Here is a 19,850-nt window from a genome sequence, read left to right on the forward strand (position 1 = left end):
GTCAGAACCAGCTCAGTCCCTTTGTTCCCACTGTTGTTTTCACTGTTGCAAAAGGCAGTTCAATTTCACATAATCACAACAGCAAGCAGCTATAACAGAATACATTAAAACCACATTTGTTCAATAGAAGAATGTCATTTCACAAAAGGTCATGCTTTCAGTTTTGAGGAGACTGCTAGTCACAAGCCAAATGCCAATATATCATATCACAAAGCATTGACTTGTTTATTCCCTAGCCGCCTTAGCTATAAAAATGAGAAAAATAGTATTTACCTACCTTCTCAGGTGATGAAATATTTGGTCATAAACTAAAAATACATACTACTGAATATTTATAATGAGGAACATGTGAAATAAGACATACAGTTCCATAAAGTGGATAACATATGGGAAATACACTGTTAAGTCTCGCTGTGAAAAACAGTAATCTTGGAAAAAACAGGAACTATTGGTTTTAGCAGTTTACATAATTGTGCACAGTGTTCCACAGCATTTATTTAGAAGACAGCTACTTGATACTAAACTTTAAATATTTAAAGACAAACTGCCATTTCAGGGAGTTTTTTCTTTCCACCTAAATGACTGCAGCCATAGCAGTCTGTTTCCAGCAATGCTGTAAAGGACACTGCCATAGATACACACCACTTCTGCATTATCTCATCCATAGCTCTGAAGTGCTATTTCCTATCATTTTAAGCCTGCATCCTGTAAAATTGCCAACATCTTTGAAAGGCAATTTTTATGCTAGAGGAAACTTCACTTTTAACCCAGGCGTAAATTTATTGCATAATTTAATAGGCAACCTCCTCTTGATAGCAAAGTCTCGTTCTTTGTCCATTTGTCTCTTGGACACTTAGTTAATGAAGGAGGAAAATTTTGCTGATTGTATTGGCTAAATTTTTGTCTTTTTAAAATCTTGTCCAAGCAAAAAGATGAATACTCGTCAGTCCAGACAGATGGGGGGAAATATAGTACTGCCTATGATATTCATTCTTTTCTTGTCTGAAGTGATATTTTAAAGTAAGTCAGGTTTCTGTATGTCAAACATTAGAGGCAGAAACACCTGTAAATATTATTCCTTTTTAATGAACTGGTTTTTGGTGATTTATATATTTTCCAAATCAATCAATCAATCAATTAAAATGGCTGATGGTGGGTGGGCTGTCTCTTTTTTTAAAAGATTCAGCTATAATGGGTCACCTTTATCTCAGAATTTGGGGAATGAAAAAGTACATGGCTTTCCCCTTATTATAAAAAAAAACAAGAAAAAGGAATGGGTTTTGTTAATTCTCACACCTTGTAACTCAGAAAGGACACTTGAAATTCCTCAAACTTGCCGTCATGACAAGTTTTGTAGTTTCTACCTGACCAAGCCTTACAGCTTGGGGCGAGCAGTTCATCATTCTCAGAAGCAATCTATAAGAATTTGTCACCTACGCTCAGTGAATATCCCCAGCACTGCATGTGCTACATGCCCTTTGAACGGGGAAAAGGCAGAACAGGTCTAAAGATAAGAAAGTATGAAAATAACATGAAGTGAGAGAAAGCAGCAGTGAAGATGGGAAAAGATGAGAGCAGAGGCTCTCAAAACCAACAGCAGGAGCAGAGGATGGGAGAGAAGTCTGCAAGCCAGAAGGAGACAAAGGCAAAGGTGGGAGCTGAAGAGGTCTTTAGTCAGTCCTCTCACACTTTGTTTCAGAATTTGACAAGGAACAGACAGCTCTTAGGCCTCAACATACCTCTGCTGTCTAGCAAACAGCTACAAAACCCAATGGGGAAAACCATGCTTTCTCATTCCCCTCACGTCCTACCTTTCAATGTTGCCATCTGTAATGCCGAATTCATTTTACTTTCTTTTCTTTTTTCAACGTAATAAAAAATCCCAACAGCAGCAGCACTAAAAGACAATCAGATTTGACTGTTGGGCAAAGCACAGGAGGAATGCAAATAACCAACGAAATGTTGACAACCTAGAAATTCTGGTTCCCTTACGGAATAAGCACTGTGTGGATATAAAATCTTCCTCCTATCAGTTACATACAGGCCTTTTTGCCTATATAAGTCTTAAACACCAATTATCCATGCAACTTAAAAATATCATAATTGGTGCTCTCTTACTCAAGGCAAGTTCTGAGAGAAAATTAGTGCTCTAAATGGCAAAATATTCAAATATAAGCACTGATTATAACTCTGTTATTGATATGAGCTTTTAAATGGCATATGACACATCCAGATTGGTTCAGTAACAAAACAGGTTCAGGGTTGGATAGTAGCTGAGACTTTTTTTTTGTTGGTTTTATGGCTAAGGATAGCCAGATGGATAAGGATTTTATTATAGGTATTGGCAAGTTAATGCTGCTGAAAGCCTGACACATGACGCGTTGACTCAAAGTTGGAACATCAGATTTTCATCAACATTAAACTAAGCAATTTTTGTGAAATTGCAGCCTGGATGCGCCACCGCAGTTTGTGCATTGCCTACCTCAGAAGAAGAAAACCCACAAACATTGGGGATCATTCTGTCTGAAGCAATAAAGGTGAATGAAGAGCATTCACCACAAGAGAAGAGCCAGAATCAGCATGCACACATGTATGGTAAGCTCTACTCACCTGCTCTCCCTGCTTATGGGCAGGTGACAGAGCACACTGCCCTTTCAACATCACCTGGCCTGCAAAACTGGATGTCACTGTCAGTGCTCTTCCAGCCCAGCCTCCTGACCAGGCAGAAGCACTCCAGTAATCCCTGAACTTTGTACTGTAGATGAAACCCAAATACATACATGATTTGTTGAAAATACCTGCATCATATTCATCAGTTAAGTTCCCAATTTCCAAATTCAGGCATGAAAACAGTGTTGGTTTGGAATGTCTGAACCAAAGCAATCTGGCTGAACTTGAGCAGTCTCCAATGGAGCCAGGCATGGGTAACATTTATCTTTGTTTTTCATTTGTAGCACAGACAAAAGGAGCCATTTACATTCCTGTAAGATCTTGTCTCAGCAGTTTCCCTTTTGAGACTATACAGTAAGGGAAAGAGCTAACTGATCTATTTGTGGCCTTCAAATACTACACCAGAAACTTTATAAGCATGGACAGGTGCCTGCCTGGGAAAGCTGGTCATCTAATTTTAGATATGCCAAGATTAACAGGAGGAAAAAAATGTTATAGAGAGAGTAGGGTTAGCAAAGAAAGAATTCTGGCCGGTAAGAGAACTGAATAACTCAATCAGTGCACATCCACACAGCATGACATTTCAATACAAACACAAAAGATGAAAAACTTTTCCATTAATATCACTAGATCTGCAGTGATTAAACATCTCCCTGGGGTTTGTCCTCTCATCAGAAGAGGAATTCTTCCTAAATTTGGCCCCTCTCTCTTAGCCAGCCTCACATCAGACCTTTTCCAACAACACAGATTTCAGTTGCAGCAGTGGACACCAACTCTGAGTCACCACAGAAAGGTTACCTGAGCTGAGCCAGCTGCAGCAGTCAGCAAGGGACAGGGGTGTGTGTGTGTGTGCTCAGAAAAATGAACAGAGAGCTGCTGCTTTTGAGCTATAGGAGAAAAGGTCAATGTTTTCCTGTCTAATCAGGAATCTGGGTCAGGAGATGCTGGGAATGAGGTAGGTTTTGAATGCTGCTTCCACCCGAAACAGGGATCAGCTTGGCTTGCAGTGCCTCCCAGCACTCAGCAGCCCAGCTGGAAGACATAAGCAGCTATCGGCCTGGGGCTCATGACATCACTGTGGCACCAGGCACATTTTTCACATACTAAGACAGCATGGATATAGGCTGCTAGCCGAGGGAGTTTATTAAACAGCCAAACTGCCGGCTGCAGACACTTCATTTCTGCAGGTTAAGCTTTTTGTTTTGTTAGTTTTACATTTTTCATCTGCAAGGAGTTTATTAAAAAGGGCCATTGACATTAGCATCAGTTACACTTGCATGTCAGAACACCTAAAAAATTATTTTTGAAATGCATACAATGCCTTGAGACTCCTCTTGGGTTTTCTAAAGGGAACAACGTTTCTGGTAGTAAATTTTACTCACCACTGACTCAACTGTCGTGTGAAACGTGCAGGAACCACAGAAAGCAGTTTGATAAAGGAAGGCATGTCTTTAACTTCATCAAGGCCAGCCCCTGGGAATAACACATTTTCTTATTGTGGCATAGGCAGTCTTGTGAAAGAGAAATTAATCTGCCACATACTCTGCCGTGTAGCCTCACAGAAGCTATGTTGAACCACAGGCTGACGGGCCAGCTTTTCACCTTATTATACCTTTGGGAAAGAGGAATTACTATTGTGAGGAATTTTGCAGTGTGCTAAGAGATTTCACAAGCCCAGGGCAGACGGAGATGGTGAAAGAGCCTAGATCTGTCAAGTTAACGGGCTAAATCACTGCTCTGGTCACGTGCCTCTGGCAGCCACCACCTGCTCGCCTGAAGTTGGGTTGTCTTTTTCTGTGCTAAGGGAGCACAGCGTTGCAAATGAAAGAGAGCAGGATTCATCCAGGGACTCAGAGAGGGGAAACAAATATGCACACACTTACAGCAGGCCATACTGCTGGTAGCCCACAGTCTGGTTTTAGACCTGAGGGAGAAAGACAAAGACTAAGCCTAATCCCAGAGCTCTGTTGCAGCCCTGCAGACACCGACACAGCATGCAGGAGAAAACTGTGTCCTACTGATGCAGAGGCTGTGGTTGGGCATCTGCTCCTCAAAAACAGCTGATATAGAAGAGTCCTGTCTTTTGATTTCAGAGCCCGTGGGCTCCAGTCTCACTCATAACCTCTAGAGTGAGAAATGCCTAAGTCCTAAAAGTCTACTAGGTCTTAAAGACCTAGTCTTAAAGGTCTACTTAAGCCTACTCCATGTTGACCAGGTAAAAGTCAGCTACTCCGCAAAACAGACTTCTGCCATGTTCTGTCAGCTATATCTGAAGACTGCACAGTGTCAGAGCTATGCTAATAAGATGCTATTAATTCAAAGTTTTGAAGTTTCAAAGTTCAGCTGGTCGCATTTACAGGTAATTTTAAGTTGAATTTTTACTGCACAAGGAAGCATTGGGTGCCAGCAAGAGTGAAAAACAGAAGGCAACTTTACTTCTGTTGCTGGTTTTAGGGTAGGTTTTTAATAGCTTCCAGTTAGCTTGGGTAAAGGAAGCTAGCTGCAAAGTAAATTACAGAAACTTCAGGTTTACTACACTTTACATATAACTGAAATAATACACTGCAAAAGGTACAAATAGCACTATAGCGGTCACAGGTACTGAACTGGAGGGACACAAAACAACTGAGGACAAGCTACACTGAAGTACAAGTTTGAAAAGCCATTTAAAAGTTGATATTGTTCATACACCAGTTCCAGTGGCACTCTGAACAGAGCACAGCTTGCGGTTACTAATACACTGGGTTCCCTAGTGATCTTTTTAATAGGATGGCTAGTGTGGAGTCTCAACCTCATGTAAGCACAAAGCTTTGAAAGAGGAAAACAACATTTTTTTATTCTCTGTTGGTGGCATACGGCCACTTTTCCTTGCACAATTTGGGAGTTTGAAAAGAGACGTGGACTCTTGTGTTCTGCCCAGTCATGATCCTTAGGGTCTGATTTAAGATGTCTGAACTCCTGACAGTACTCTTAGCTATTAAGGCATAATTTGACCTTGATTTCTGAGCAACCACTGCTCAAAGCCTCTGCATTCTTCTTTGAGTTGTTCCACCTCATTATGGATTTTTCCAGCTGACCCTTTTGATCCTATTTGAAGAAGCTGAGTGGGGGTGGTTCATCGTGTGGAGGAATATTAGGCAACGGGGGTAGCTCCAGCAGAAGCTAGAAAAACTTTTATATGGCGTTGTGTTCCTTATAATGCCTTCAGAAATGCCTTCTGAGTGCAAAATATTCTTAGCAGTTCATCATAATTCTCTTATAACTTTGCGTTTCCCCAGCAGGCAGGACAGTGATTTTGCAGCTGCTGCTTCTGCACCTAATTTATCAGCAGCTGCCTTTGCTGATGCTCGGAGCAGCGACAATTCTGGTCATAATTCAGACAAAACCAGGACTCTAATCTTGAAGGGAACCGGAGCTACACTATGCCCTTCTACAGCTTTCAGAGCTGTAGGAGATGCTCAGCTGGATTACCCACTGATGCCCACCACCAGCCCCATGTCCCTGCCAATGTTCTGTAATGGTCAGGGGGCAGAGTCACAAACTGGAAACAGACTGAATATACCCTACACTTTCCTACAGTAAGAATAGGAGTTACTCCTCTTCTTAGAGTGATATTAAGGTCAGAAATAACATCAGCTACCCTCACAGGGGGCTTCAGCGATGAGGAAGGAAACAATTAGGATATCTTTCAATAGATTACCTTTGTGTCTGGTGGAATAACAATCAGGTCCAATAGAACATAACGCAAAGGGTAATAGGGTCTGCAAAGCTGAGCTATTTGATGCCTATCTAGAGCTAGGCAAGCAATCTGAAACCAGCTTTTATACTAGCTGCAGCTGGGGAAAAGGAGAACTGAACTGGCATTGGTCCCACAGAACACGTGTTTAGGCATTATAGCCAGCTGTAGCTCTGTTAGCTCACCAGTCCTTCAGGGTGCAGTTTTCATGTTACAGCTCAGCTGAAGTAACGAGTAGGCGATGCTGGAAAGGGGAGTCGTGCTTCTCCTTCCCATCCTCAACACCTGGCTATGGATTCTCAAGGTGTCAGTAGTAGCTCTCATCTGACCCCTACTGCAAGCAGGTAGGTAAGGGTAGATTTCCACCAGCAAACACAAGTGATCAACAGCAGATTGGCTTAACTAATGTGAAACCCACTGTCCGGAATGCCCATTTCATCACTGCTTTAAGCAGACTATGCTGAAAGGGGCAGACCTGTTGTCTTTCTTCACCTGCTGCAGCCACTTCCCTTGCACTAGCAGTAGCACCCGCACACTTGGGTGATGAGATCAGAGGCCCAACCTCATCTGATGAGCACAAAGATCAAAATAATGTGCTTATTTGGTTGGGCAGGGCTCTGAGCAACCTGATCTAGGTGAAGATGTCCCTGCTCACTGCAGGGGGTTGGGCTAGATGGCTTTTAAAAGTCCCGTGTAACCCTAAATATGTTGTGATTCTATAAACAGTATTCCTTCCTATAGCAGGTGCCCAGCCTTCTCTTTCTCTTGCTGTCAAACCTTGTACTTCTTCCCCTTGGCATGTAGCAAAAACTCAGGCTCCAGCTGGGTTTGGCATTTGCCTCTCAACCACTCATTTCTACAGTAAGAGCCATTACTAAATCTCCAGCAGCAGTATCATTTAACATCCTTTGAGACACAGTTTGTACATTTGTCTAATTATCCAAAAGGCACCTTATCCCAAAGGGGACCCACCATCTCCAGCTACGCAACAGCTGGCCAAAATCAGCCAGGTCCCCACCAACAACGGGCAGGATTACCATAGCAATTTATCCTCTTAGAGAATGACAGTCACATCTTGTCTGGTCATGGTTGATTTTCATCATCTGATTCCCACCACATGGATTAAAATAACCAGCACCAAGAGTGAATCAGGAACTCATAACAGGCACTGGTACAGAGTCAAGTGGCATTTATCACCCATAATTATAATGTTTTGCTCATTCTTACATTTCCTCCTGTCCCTGTCCTTTTGCATAGATTAAAGCCATAACACTGGTTACTGTATTTCAGCTCGCACTTCACAGCATTATTTTCTGTATCAAAATAGGCAGATATAAAGATACTGCATCACCATGGCAGAACATTCATTACAGATACCTGCAAGTCAATGCGCAAAACCTTGTGCATAAGCTGTTTCTGTGAAGCAGTAAGTTAACATCTTCTACGCTCCACATGCTTGCCTGTAACACCTTCCCACTGCCTCAAACAAGAAACTCACTGAGACAAGTTTGATCTTTCACTTCTGCCTTAATTTTTCTGAAAACTAGAGCTTCTCTTGAGTGATTACTGACTCCTGCTATTTCTCACTAAGTGTTGCTTAGCAGCTTGTCATGAGTTACTTTTTCCCACATCATTCATACATCTCAAGCAAAAAATAAAGATGCATAAGAGCAAAGAAGCAGGTGTTTAGAAAACCAAAATACATTTCTTTGGCAGCATCTGCATGGCAGATACTTTCGGCTAAACTATAGGCCCAATTGTAATTATACACAATAAACCTTTGGGGCAGTATGCAAGAATGAGAGAACTCCCTTTTCTTTTTTCTTTCCCAAAACACGCGTTTGGATGCCAGACACTTGTCTCTGCCTTTTTTAAGCAATTGCCAGGAAGGGAAAAGGGAGGTGTATGCATGCCCCCACCCCAGCTTGGCCAGTAGGACTGTCCAATGATGAAAGCATTATTTTAGGACTCAGATCAGATACCAGCCTTCGCCGCAGCCTCCCCACATACCTTTGGCCAACCACCTCATCCCTCTGTAATGAACAGCGGTAATTATCAGAATGCTGAGAAAATAAACAGAAGCTGATTTTATGCTGAGCCACAGACACAAGGTGAAAATTCCTGACCTGCCATCAGCCAAGCTTAGTCAAGAAGCTTAGTCAAGAATTCCTGACCATTAGGAACGGTTAATCAGTGTGTTTAACTTGCCATGGTACTGAGATTAAGATGTATTACAGAGTGACTAGAGCCAGGTTTAGTGAATCCAGAGGTGATCTCAGTATGGCTGCACAGTGCTGTACTATGCTGACAAGCTGTGCTATTAGGAAGCTCTATGCTATACATCATCTCAGAGCATGTAAAGCCGCATTTAATTTAAGCAAGTACTCCGCAGTCATGTTTCAATCTTAACTACAACACAACCCAGCTCAGCATCACAGCTCTGACAAAAACAGCAGTGGTATGCACATTGACAGCCAACCATCGTCAAACTATTAGAAGTGTTACAATGCAAAGGGTAGTCTGATGATGCCAGAGTCTTTGCCTCAGACCGCTAACAAGCTCCTCTGTGTACAAAATGGTAGTTACATGCTTTTTAGCATAGTCCCCTGAGAAAGTGACACTTTGTGATACTCAGCAACCAGCAGCAAGACAACCTGCAGATGCAGTTTGCCACTTGGGTTCATCAGGATGGCAATTTCTAGGGATCCCTGCTTCAAACATTTTGCCTCCCAGGATAAAGCCACTCAGCTCTTCATTCTCCAACTAGACCAAGGTTTGGAATCTCCTCAGCACCGACCACAAAGTCCATACCAGCTTTCTCCAGCTGGCAGGGCAGTTGCTGGCCACAAAAATAGACATGCAGAAAAAGCTTCATGTGTTTAGAAGAAAAGAGAATACTAATTTGAAAAGAAGCAAGGGGGTGGCGGAAGAGGCAAGCCAGCTTCCCTGTAAGGTTTAGTATGATCCCAGAGATGAATGAGTTAGATTAGGTCCTTAGCAGCAACATAGTTTAAACATCATGAGGCTTGGGACAGGAAGCCTTCTGAAGGTGAGGACGGTGTCCCTGAATTACCAGCTTCCCTGTCTATCAAGAGCATTGACACTCACACCTGGGAAGCCACCAGGTATTCTTCACAGCTTATTTAACTCAAGCATATAATAAAGCACAACTACTCCTCCAACCACTCCCTCTAGCCACTGAGTTACCTGCAACACTCAGAATTTATTTAGCAACATTACGACTGGGCTTTGCATCTTTTGCTTTTGGTGTTTACTCACTACTGAGCAACAGGAGAGACTTCTGCATTCCTGTGGGAAGAAAATGGCACATGGAAAACCAGAGGCAGCTGTCTACCTTGGGGTGTAGCCATAGCTGGGTCTAACACAAATGCTTTAAATAGCAGAGGCCTGACAAACTCACTTGGAACATTGGTATCTAAGTTATGTCCCCAGCTGTACTGTGCTGACACAAGTCAGACCATTGCCCACTCTGGCAATGACATCAGCGAGGCATGAAGAGGCCCAGCTCAATGAGCCTTCAGATTCAGCCATCTTTCCATGTTAGGGACATCAAACCCTTACAGGAGAATACAGAAGTGCAATTATGGTAAACAGTGGGACAAACGATAAAAGCTAGCTTTCCCTCAGCAGTACCTCCATTTGTGTCTTACACACACCCCCCGCTCCCTGTATTCTTGAACAGCAAGGCCATGACATGAGGGCCAGGCAGGCTTGGGACTCAGGCAACCTTGAAGGCTGCCTTCACCCACACTGCAAACAGGCTGCAATGATTCAGGCACCCCAAGCACCTCTGCTTCCTAAATCAAAAGGTACGGTACATTCAAGGCCAGGTTGGACAGAGCCTTGGGCAACATGGTCTAGTGTGAGGTGTCCCTGCCTATGACAGGGGAGTTGGAACTAGATGATCTCAGGGTCCTTTCCAACCCAAACCATTCTACGATTTTCCCTACTAGAAATAAACATTAAGAATTACAGTGCTTGCACCACAACTGTAGTGCCCTTACACAAGCCAGTCCTTTCCAGAAGGCAGGAGGAGCTGATGGTATGGAAATGTGATTTTTTAATGACGCACCTGTGTTGCTAGGTCCAAAAAGTTGCATGTTCTAGGGAATCGCAACTAGTTCAACAAAAAATGCTCAGTTCAAAACCCCTGTATTTTTAAAGCTTAAGTGAACAACTTTAGGAGACTTATTCACCTTAAGGCTAACAGGGCCTGTGCAGATCTTAAAAAAAGTCATACAATACTGTAGGAAATGAAAAATGAAAACATTTATGTGACAATAACACACAGAAAAGAGGAGAAAACTCCCCAGGCTCATTTTGCCTAGGGAAAAAGAGACAAGGCAGTATAATAAAGGTAAAATGGTAGTTAAGGACCTATTTGAAATTATTTTGTTATGTATATGGGATTGGAATTCAACTCAATTGGAGGCAAAACATTTTTTGTGGGCCAAGTATCCCAGCCCTCAGTCCCATGGCAATCTTATCAGACAGCACAAGCACTCGCTGAGAAAGTTTTCAAGCAGGCCTAAGTATCGCTTCCTATTTCCACATCCACCAATAGTGGGAGCTTTCTTCCTTGGTGGGAAACTTCTTCCTCAGGACATTTCACTCCCTCTCAAAAAGCATTTTGACAGATCACAGTGGAATCTCTTGTAGCTCCCAACGGAAGAAATCCAGTTTATGAGATTATATTTATTTTTAAGTGCTTGACTGTGTCACTCCTAAGCCCTTTAGCCTTGTATTGACCTTTAGGATTTCAAGACAAAATGCTATCCTACTTGTACTGCTTAAACAGTTTTAGCTTTCGGATTGTGCCAGACAGACAACTGACTGCAACTATTCTAAGAGTCATTTTCGAGAATGTGGATTACTAGCATGTGGTCACTTAAGCTAATTTTGTATGGGATCAGAAGCCTTATAGGTCACAGTCTCATGGTTTGTCACTCAGCTGCATGCCCTTTATGTCCAAAATCCTGAATCCTATGTTCAGTCGGGCTCTCTCCAACAGCCTATGTACAGAAAAAGAAAGAATATGGTGCATGGATGATTATCAGAAGGCTTTGCTATGAAAAGGAGTGAGGAAGACTAGCAGAATTTTGGCACAAGACTTAGTTACTTTGTGATATAGTTAACGATTACTTACATCTGCTGTAGCCTTGAACTCCTCATTACATATGGGGAGAATCTCTTCCTCAGTTCTGTGATCCTTGTTGCCATTTATGTAAGAAGGAAAATGAGTTGTTTGACACTAATATTTGTATTATTTCAAGTCACATTTTTTGATTAAATCACAGAATTTGACTGCAGAGATTGGGAGATATTCAAATCCACGTATGATTTTCTCTTTTGCAGCTGTCAGTTCCAAAAGCTCCTTGGCAGCCTTCTCAGCCATACCACATAAGGTTTTATTAATACAGGTCTCTACCCTTTCCCAGGACTTGGCCATTTCATACCACTCAGCCTGCGCATCTGCCTCTTGCTTATCTGCCACAGTCCCAGTCATAAAAATTCTGGCAGAGGCTGGCCAAGTGTCCTTTAGAAAAAAGTTACACCAATTGATATGACCAACTGAACTAAACTGCTTCACTACAATTTTTAAAAGTAGTGAAGCCAGAGCAGATGAGCTTCATGGAGTCTTACAAAGCCTGGGTGAAAGCCAAAATTGTACAAACTGTGGAGACAGCCCAACAGCCCACAAGTATTGAAGACAGCAGGAGCTGGAGCAATCTCACTCCTTTTCTCTCTTGTTCCTAGCTAAGGGATTCCTCCTCTTCCCTTACCCTTACACTAGCAATTACTGGAGCCAAATTAAACTTGGTAACCCAGCAGGCAACCATCAGCAGCCTTTTTTCTCCCAGACTTATGCTGCACTGGGCCATGAGTGATTCAGTAAGTAAAAGAACAAGCCACAGCATAAGCGACTTGCACATGCAGCTAGCATGACAGAGGGAATGACCGGACAGGGCAATGGGGTCTTCCCCTTGTTATAGGGGTTTGCCATTAAATTGTTTCAAGCCTTCTTATGAATACGCAGAATTAGAAAGAAGGAGGCAGCTACACAATTTTGCAAGAAGATAGCTGGGGTGAGGTTACAACTCACCAGCACCATCATTTGATGAACTTTTCACACTAAAAAACTCATTCTCATGAACACCAAATCTGGTTAACCTCTATAACACGCCACCATTTCCGCAAGAGCAGTAACAGGAGCACAAATTACACAGGACTCATAATAGACAACACAACAGACATTTCCCCTTATTTCAAGTGTGTGATCGCAAGAATTTAGCACCTTTGAGAAGTTCCTGGGGTTTTTTTTCTTTCCAATCCTTGTTAGCCTGACAAACAAACAAACCTCAAATATTTCAGTCTACATGTAAGAAGCACTTACACCCTTCAAATAGGGCTATAGCTCAGATGTGTTCAAAGGTATTCAGCATAATTACAGTCGATCATCTCTTCTCCATTTTTGTTCTTTCCAGTAAGCTGCAGAATACTAAGTGTAAGTTCAGGTCACGGAGTTGGACACGAATTGAACACCTCTTTATTTTAAACTCATCCATGTCAAGTCCATCAACCAATTAATAACTAGTAGGCACAAAGTGTTACTCATTCCTGTTAGACTGAGTAATTTTCAAAATGGGATATACTATGTAACAGCAACACATTTTTCAGAGAGCTCTTTTCATATGCATTAGATTTAAATGCCAGCCACACAGGTGTGCAGAACCTCTGCAGGACCTATTCCAGCAGTCAGTGTCTTCCTTTTCCCTTATTTTTTGCAGTTAGTTTTCACACTATAAGAGCTCTTGTTTTCATAGCTAAGTGGGGTAAAGCTTCCAAAGATGGGAATAGTGTTCAATTAGGCTCCAAATTTTGCAAAGCCTTCCTGTTAAGGAATTTCTTGCAACACTTACTCACTCCACTACTGGGGTATTGGATGTCCATGCACTATTAGACCTCACCTACAACAACTGGAACAGTTACTTGAGAAGTTTTAAAAAGGAAGATACCAAATACCACTTATTTTCATTACAGAAAGTTTATTGCACCAAATGCCGCAAAGAAATAGACCAAAATGATAGCGCACATAAACAACTATAAGAAAAAAAATCCATGTAGTTCGACATTGGTATTCAGTCATTCCTAAAAAAGCCTATGCTCTCCAAACATGCAATAACAACACACGTTTTTTTTCTACTATGGAAAACTTGCTATGTATGTCAAATTAGCCCACTTGACCTCAAAAACACCCCCAGTATAGAGAATATTCAGCAGTTCAGACTCAATTTTGATTTGGGTCTTTGAGGGATAAATTATTGTTTTGTGTAAACTTTATATACAAGAGTTTGGTGTGTCTGAAAAGGGTTTTTGACTTTAATAGTGAAAAGGCATGTAGTAGGGAACGAGGAAGATCAGTCTATAACTCTGAAAGATGCCATCAGAAATGTGAATTACAGAACCAGTGTCTATACATTTCTTTTGGGCAGATGAAAATTGTATGAATTAGTTCTGAGAGTACCTAGTTAAATTAAAATGTTTAGATCTTGGTATCATTTGGGGTTAAAAAATTAACTTAGATTAAATACTACAGTTTAGCAGTTATTCCTCGCCTCTGTGTATGAGGGTTTAGTCTTGCCTGGAAAAAAAAAAGCATACATTCTTTAAATTGCACTGTGTAAACTGCACTTATGTGGGATTTTGGAAAGACTGTGCACTCCCACTTAACCAAGAAAGTATGTATTTAAGTTTACAAAAAACTACATAATACTGATAAAACCAACTTTGGAATATTTGAAAATTAAGCTACATTATCAATTTTAAACACATCTGTACATTCATATAATTTTTCATCCTATTAAAATAAAAACAGAAACATGCCCTAGAGATGTCTAACAACACATCTGTAAATACTTACTGCCCCGTCATGCCGCACTAATTTACATAAACAGCAAGATGCTACCAAAAACAAGTTAAAGACTTAAGAGTCGAAAGAAGCCCTAGAAGGTGGAATCCTGTCAACTGAGGTAGTACATTTGGTGGAAGGGAAAATATGTATTTAACTTTCTGTAGTCCAGAGCCTTTTAAAAGTAATGAACAGCTTTTTCTTGGATTTTCTTCCCGCAAAACTAAAACTATGAGAACAAGATAGTTCGTCATGTAAATTCTGAAGAGCAGCAAAATGTTAGAGAAAGCAGCAAGAACTATAAAGTTTTAGCCTGGGCTGAAGAAAATCCAAGTGCTTTTGACCATTGGCTCACATGTCACCCCCAGGCTAATTTAAAGTCTTGCCCAAAGTCAGATTTAATTTTTTTTTAAATAGTTGATGTAGTAAAATCAGGTGTTACCGAACACGGCATTAGTCTTGCAATCACTGAACGTTGCCTGACCTTTGACTTCCTTAGCACACCCTGTGATAACAAAAGCACTTATTTCCATGTTAGCACATATTTCTTTGAAGAATTGTCAAAGTCTGTTCAGATAAAAACCCAACTAATATTTGAGAACTGGAACTGACTTTTAATGAACTCAGCTACTATTTAAGAGTGTCATGGAATCCAGAAAGTACATGAGGATTTCTATATACATTCAGGGAAGCAGTTTTGTAGCCTTACACATGCACGCACACACGTTCTCCATTACAGGGGTAGTTTAGGAACATGTGACTTGCTCTATGGTTCTTACTTTGTCTTAACCTTGTGGAATAGAGTGATATCTGCTGATGGCTATATGCAGAGGTAAGTTTACTTTCCAGCAGATAGGCGTCACAGACCAAAGCCAGGAAAAGCTCGCTTAACTGCAAGTAGTAGTAGAACACATGAACCATAGAAAGATTTTAGCCTTTTTAGGCAGAATACTAGGGACAAGTATGAAAATGCAATAAAAAAAACCCCATCTGGAATGTCAGGTCAGAAACCCAGCATACAAGGAATAGCTTTAGAAGCATTGTATCACAATATTAAGTAATCCTCCACTTGGAAACAACCTCTCTTCACAGTAGGTCAGTCTACCCATTTCCCTCAAAAAGCAATACAAGGTTAATCAAGACCCCCATCACATTTAAACAACTCACAATATGCACATTTCATTGTTTCAAATCATTGAAAGTTTACTGTAGAAAAGTCCAAACATCAAGGTAGTAGGAAATAAAAACACTTTTAATAAAAGTGTGCCCCTTCAGTATTAAAAATCTGTAATCACCAATGAGGAGAACTCACAAACGGCGACCAGGAGTTTCTTATTAGAATTCACTATTCCCAAGCAATTATGTTGCTAGCAATTTGCTTGCAAGCTCACCATTTCAGACACCTCATTCATGCTGGCTCACAACAGAACGGTCCAACATTGAGTTTTCCATTTCTTTAAGAATGTCTGTTTTGATCCTTTTGTTCTCTCTCCTTACTCTGGTCCATAGTTTCATATCCAGCTTAACAGTACTTTACACAAAAAAAGTCAAATTTTTACATTTATGTTATCAACCAGATGAAAACAGTGAAATACAAAAGTTTATTTTGCTTTCTAGAAACACAGAAGGCCAGTATCAACTAGTGGAGAAGTAGTTTCTGGTCTCAGAGTAGTTAACCTATTAAGGAAAGGCACCCGGATGATAGTTCAAGATTTCTGTAGAATCAAAGAGGGTAATTGCAAACATTCATAGTAATATCAAATACTGGGGTTTGCCCCCTACATTTCATTTTACTTCAGACAATGCTCCTCTTATTCCTACTTAGAGACAACTAGTAGCTGGAAAAAAGTTATACTTGTGACTAAAGGTTTGGTGAGGGGCTGATTGTTGTCTTCTATTTCCCCAATAAGATTGTCTTCAGTTTGTGCCCATTGCTTGGTGTAGTGCATGCGCACAGACATGCACTAACAGCACTGGTATACAAAAGTTTGTCAAATTCATACTCCTCGGAAATAGTAATACTCAATGACACCAAGACACAGGTTTAGTTCCCAGGACTACAGTCATACAGAAACTCAAAAGAGTTATTGAAGTTGCATCAGCAACAAATGTAAACTTGTAGCAGAAATTCCATAAGGCTTTCCCACAAAATCCCTATCCTGGAAGTCCATTCCATTCCACTTCTAGCCATGGGCTCATCTGAATGCCTCCTCATTGAAACAGAAGCAGCCACAGCTTTCTTAACCTCTTCTCCTTCAAGAGAAAAGTCACATGACCTCATGCATACATCCATTCTCACATTGCATTTGGCTGCTGAATCCAGGTTCCTTGTTCTGAGCCCATCATGTCTACTATACAAAATCATGTGTATGCTCTGCTAGAAAATAATGTCCCATCTAATACACTTGTGTATAGGAATGCTATATACATAGTTTACAGCTCCTCCTCCTCCCCAGCAAAGAAACATACACCACACCACACTCACAAGCGTAGTATTGCAAAATCCATTCTAACCCACTTGTTCTTTTAACTGTTACTTCATGGTTTTGAGCAGCGTTTTAGACGGCAGCTCCTGGTCTGCCACATAGTGTTAACTTCTGTCCTTTGAATAAAAATAAAATGCAAGGATGCAGCCACTTCCTTGCTTTAAGTCAGAAGTGAGATTGTAAGAAAAACCTGAATGCCTTTTACGTCATGTAAACTGAAGTCCTTCGATAAAACATCCGGTTGAAATCAGAATCAGAAGGTGTAGATGGTACAGGCATCACCTGCTTTCCTCAGTGTTCCCCTTTACCAGTGTTTGGCACCTCTGTTCTTCATTCAACATTCCCATTTTATTTGTTTTACTTTAAGGGAATGACTATCCTGAGATTTTAATTTATAAGAGTATTTGAGCAACATACGGGGAATGAGTACTTGCTATAGCAGCCAACAAAGGCAAGTCATTGGATTCAATCCTAGAAATTAAAAAGAGAGACAGACTTTAAAATACACAATTACCTTCACAAAACAGAAACACAAGAAGATATTTTTTATCCACTTTAAAGAAACTGGAAGTGTCTTGCTATACTGAGTTAACTGTTACATTCTTATTTATTCCCATTACTCATTACATACCAGTAAAGGTAGGTAATAATGTTTAAAATCAAGAAGTACGCTACCACTTAAGTCAAAAGATAGCAGTATTACATTTAGTGGTATATAATCTTTTGGGGTTTAAATAAAAACTTTTATTTATTTACCAAATCATAAGCCTTAGCTTTAATCTTACCAGTCAGTAGGCACCAATAAGCCCAGTTTAAGAAAGTACTAAACATCAGCTAATGGAGGATTCTGCATTTCATGTTTTGAGTATAAGTCAGTTCACCATACAGTAGCACTTTTACCAAAAAAGACCAAAATCTGGAATTAATTCATTATTGTGCAATAATAGTACCAGGAATGTCTCTCAAATGCAGTGTTCAGTTTCCAACCATTTCCAAATGTAATGCTGCTCAGAAGCCAGGACATATCTATATATTTATATATATCTGTACACATATACACACACTGAGCAAAGTGCTTATTTCTGGGTTTCGCTACTTACAACTACAGTTCCCAGTATGAAATCTTGAACAGCCTGGAAAAAGATAAATTAAGTTTTGCCTACAGTGCTAAAAATCCATCTTCTTGGGAATGTGTCTTCACTTCTTCCCCCTTCCCCTCTTCTGCTGCCAGCAGGTGCATCTCTAAAGATCGTATGCCAATCAAGTACTATTGTTAGAAGACAGCTGCCAAAGAGGACATCTGTTTTTCTTACACCTGCTTTTTGAGAAGCCTTCTTCCCTCAATATACAACTGCACCACCTAACCAAAAATTCTGAAGTATTTGGTGGGATGAAGCTTTCATCAGGGGAGGCTGAGACAGAAAGTGTGTATGAATGCGTGGATAACATCCTAATGACCAAAATCCAAACTTTCTTCATTCTGAAGATTTAAGAATGATGAGTAACTGGTTCTTGCTGTAGAACTGTTTCCTCCTGATTTCCAGATGGTTCAGTAGAACCCACTTACACTTTATTAGACACACAATAAAGTGCTAGATATGAAGAAGCAAGTCCTCATGGCAACAAGATACCAACATTCAGAAACTGGAAAAGAAAATAACTGCCCCAAGTTTTGCCATTAACCAATACCTGTAATACTCACCCCAATACCATTCCTAGTTCTTTTACATGCACTCTTGTATGTCCTCGCAGATATTCTGAAAGCATTTTGCTTTTGAGATACATCTCTTGTAGTCTATCCTCAAGATGCATTATGCACTGTAAACACAGACCAAAAGCCTCAGAATGGCTTTAGCAATTGCATGCAAACTTTACAGGAATGTAAGCATATAATTTCAGCTTTTATCTAAGCTAGAACATCTTTCAAAATTAATGTCCACCCAAAAATCTAGAAGAGGCAATTGGTTTTGTTACAGCTGTGCTGGCACCATTACAAAGTTAACACTACCCCCTCAAAGGGGAACTCCCTCATAAAACTGGGGCACTCCAGCTTTCTTGGGCAGCATAAACAGCACATCCATTTTCCACTCAAGTCAGCCACAGCGTTTCTGCTGACCCAAATAGTTTTAACCAGGTTAAAACATCTTACTAAGAATCAAACCAGAACGCTTGGATCAAGATGTCTTTGTTGTCAGTACTATTTTTTCTGAAAGACTCAGTTTAGACAACAGTTCCTAAAAGTAGCACTCTACCTCTAGGGATCTGCATTCAAGAAACTAAGACTCAAGAACTAGAAGACACTATTATCTTATTTGTCATAATTTTATAGCTCTTTTGCTCACTACTTTACAATAGAAGCTAGGTTATGAATCCTTTTTAGACATTTGTATTAATTAGTTCTAGGTACTTCTAATTTAAAATTAAATTTAACATTTGGCTGCTTGCCAAAAGGTAGTAGTTCAAACTGAAAAAACAATGTAATTACTCCCCTTTTCTTTCAGCAGTAGCATGCTAGAAACATGTATTATTTTTAAATAGTCATGTGATGCATGATAATTTCTCACACACCAACTACAGGAGAGCAGATGAACCTTAGCTTCAAAGAGAGAGAGGGTTTATTTTCATAAGACAAGGAGAGTAGGTATGATGTCTTCACAAGATGAGTACCTAAGACGCCTTATCAGGTATTCTGTTCTAGGACAGAGGGTATATTCAAATTGATATATTCCTTATTTCCACCGTGATGACCACTTCAAAAAAGTTAAATTAGTTCAGCTCTCCAAACTCCAGGAGATGAAAGCAGGAAGTGCATGCAGAACCTCATATTATCAAATATATAATCATCTGGCAGGCATAGACAGCAATTAGAAACAGTAGCAGCAAACAGCTTCAGGCCATTGTCTGATGTACTTTTCGAGTTGAATGAAAGCCATTAGTATTAGAAACGAGATCCTGTGAAACCAGTTTCGGTAATTAAAAAATAATGAGCAAAGATAAGACTCATACTTGTAGGTAGTCTACCATGTAT

General features: G+C 40.5%; 1 protein-coding gene across 2 annotated transcripts in view; it reads right to left on the bottom strand.

Moving 5' to 3' along the window:
• Positions 1 to 13,453: 13,453 nt before the first annotated feature.
• FNIP2 (folliculin interacting protein 2) overlaps positions 13,454 to 19,850 on the bottom strand; it is a 51,373-nt gene continuing 44,976 nt past the window's right edge. Inside the window, exons 17-18 of one of the 2 annotated variants that reach the window (XM_030493398.1) lie at positions 18,525 to 18,640; positions 13,454 to 17,293 (exon numbers count right to left, since the gene is read on the bottom strand). In XM_030493398.1, coding sequence (XP_030349258.1) covers positions 17,215 to 17,293; positions 18,525 to 18,640 — 195 coding nt within the window. In that variant the 3' untranslated portion in view covers positions 13,454 to 17,214. The remainder of the gene's footprint in view (positions 17,294 to 18,524; positions 18,641 to 19,850) is intronic. The other variant, XM_030493399.1, reaches the window with a different exon arrangement.

The sequence above is a fragment of the Strigops habroptila genome, chromosome 7 (assembly GCF_004027225.2).
Source record: "Strigops habroptila isolate Jane chromosome 7, bStrHab1.2.pri, whole genome shotgun sequence".
NCBI classification, from domain to species: Eukaryota; Metazoa; Chordata; class Aves; order Psittaciformes; family Psittacidae; genus Strigops; species Strigops habroptila.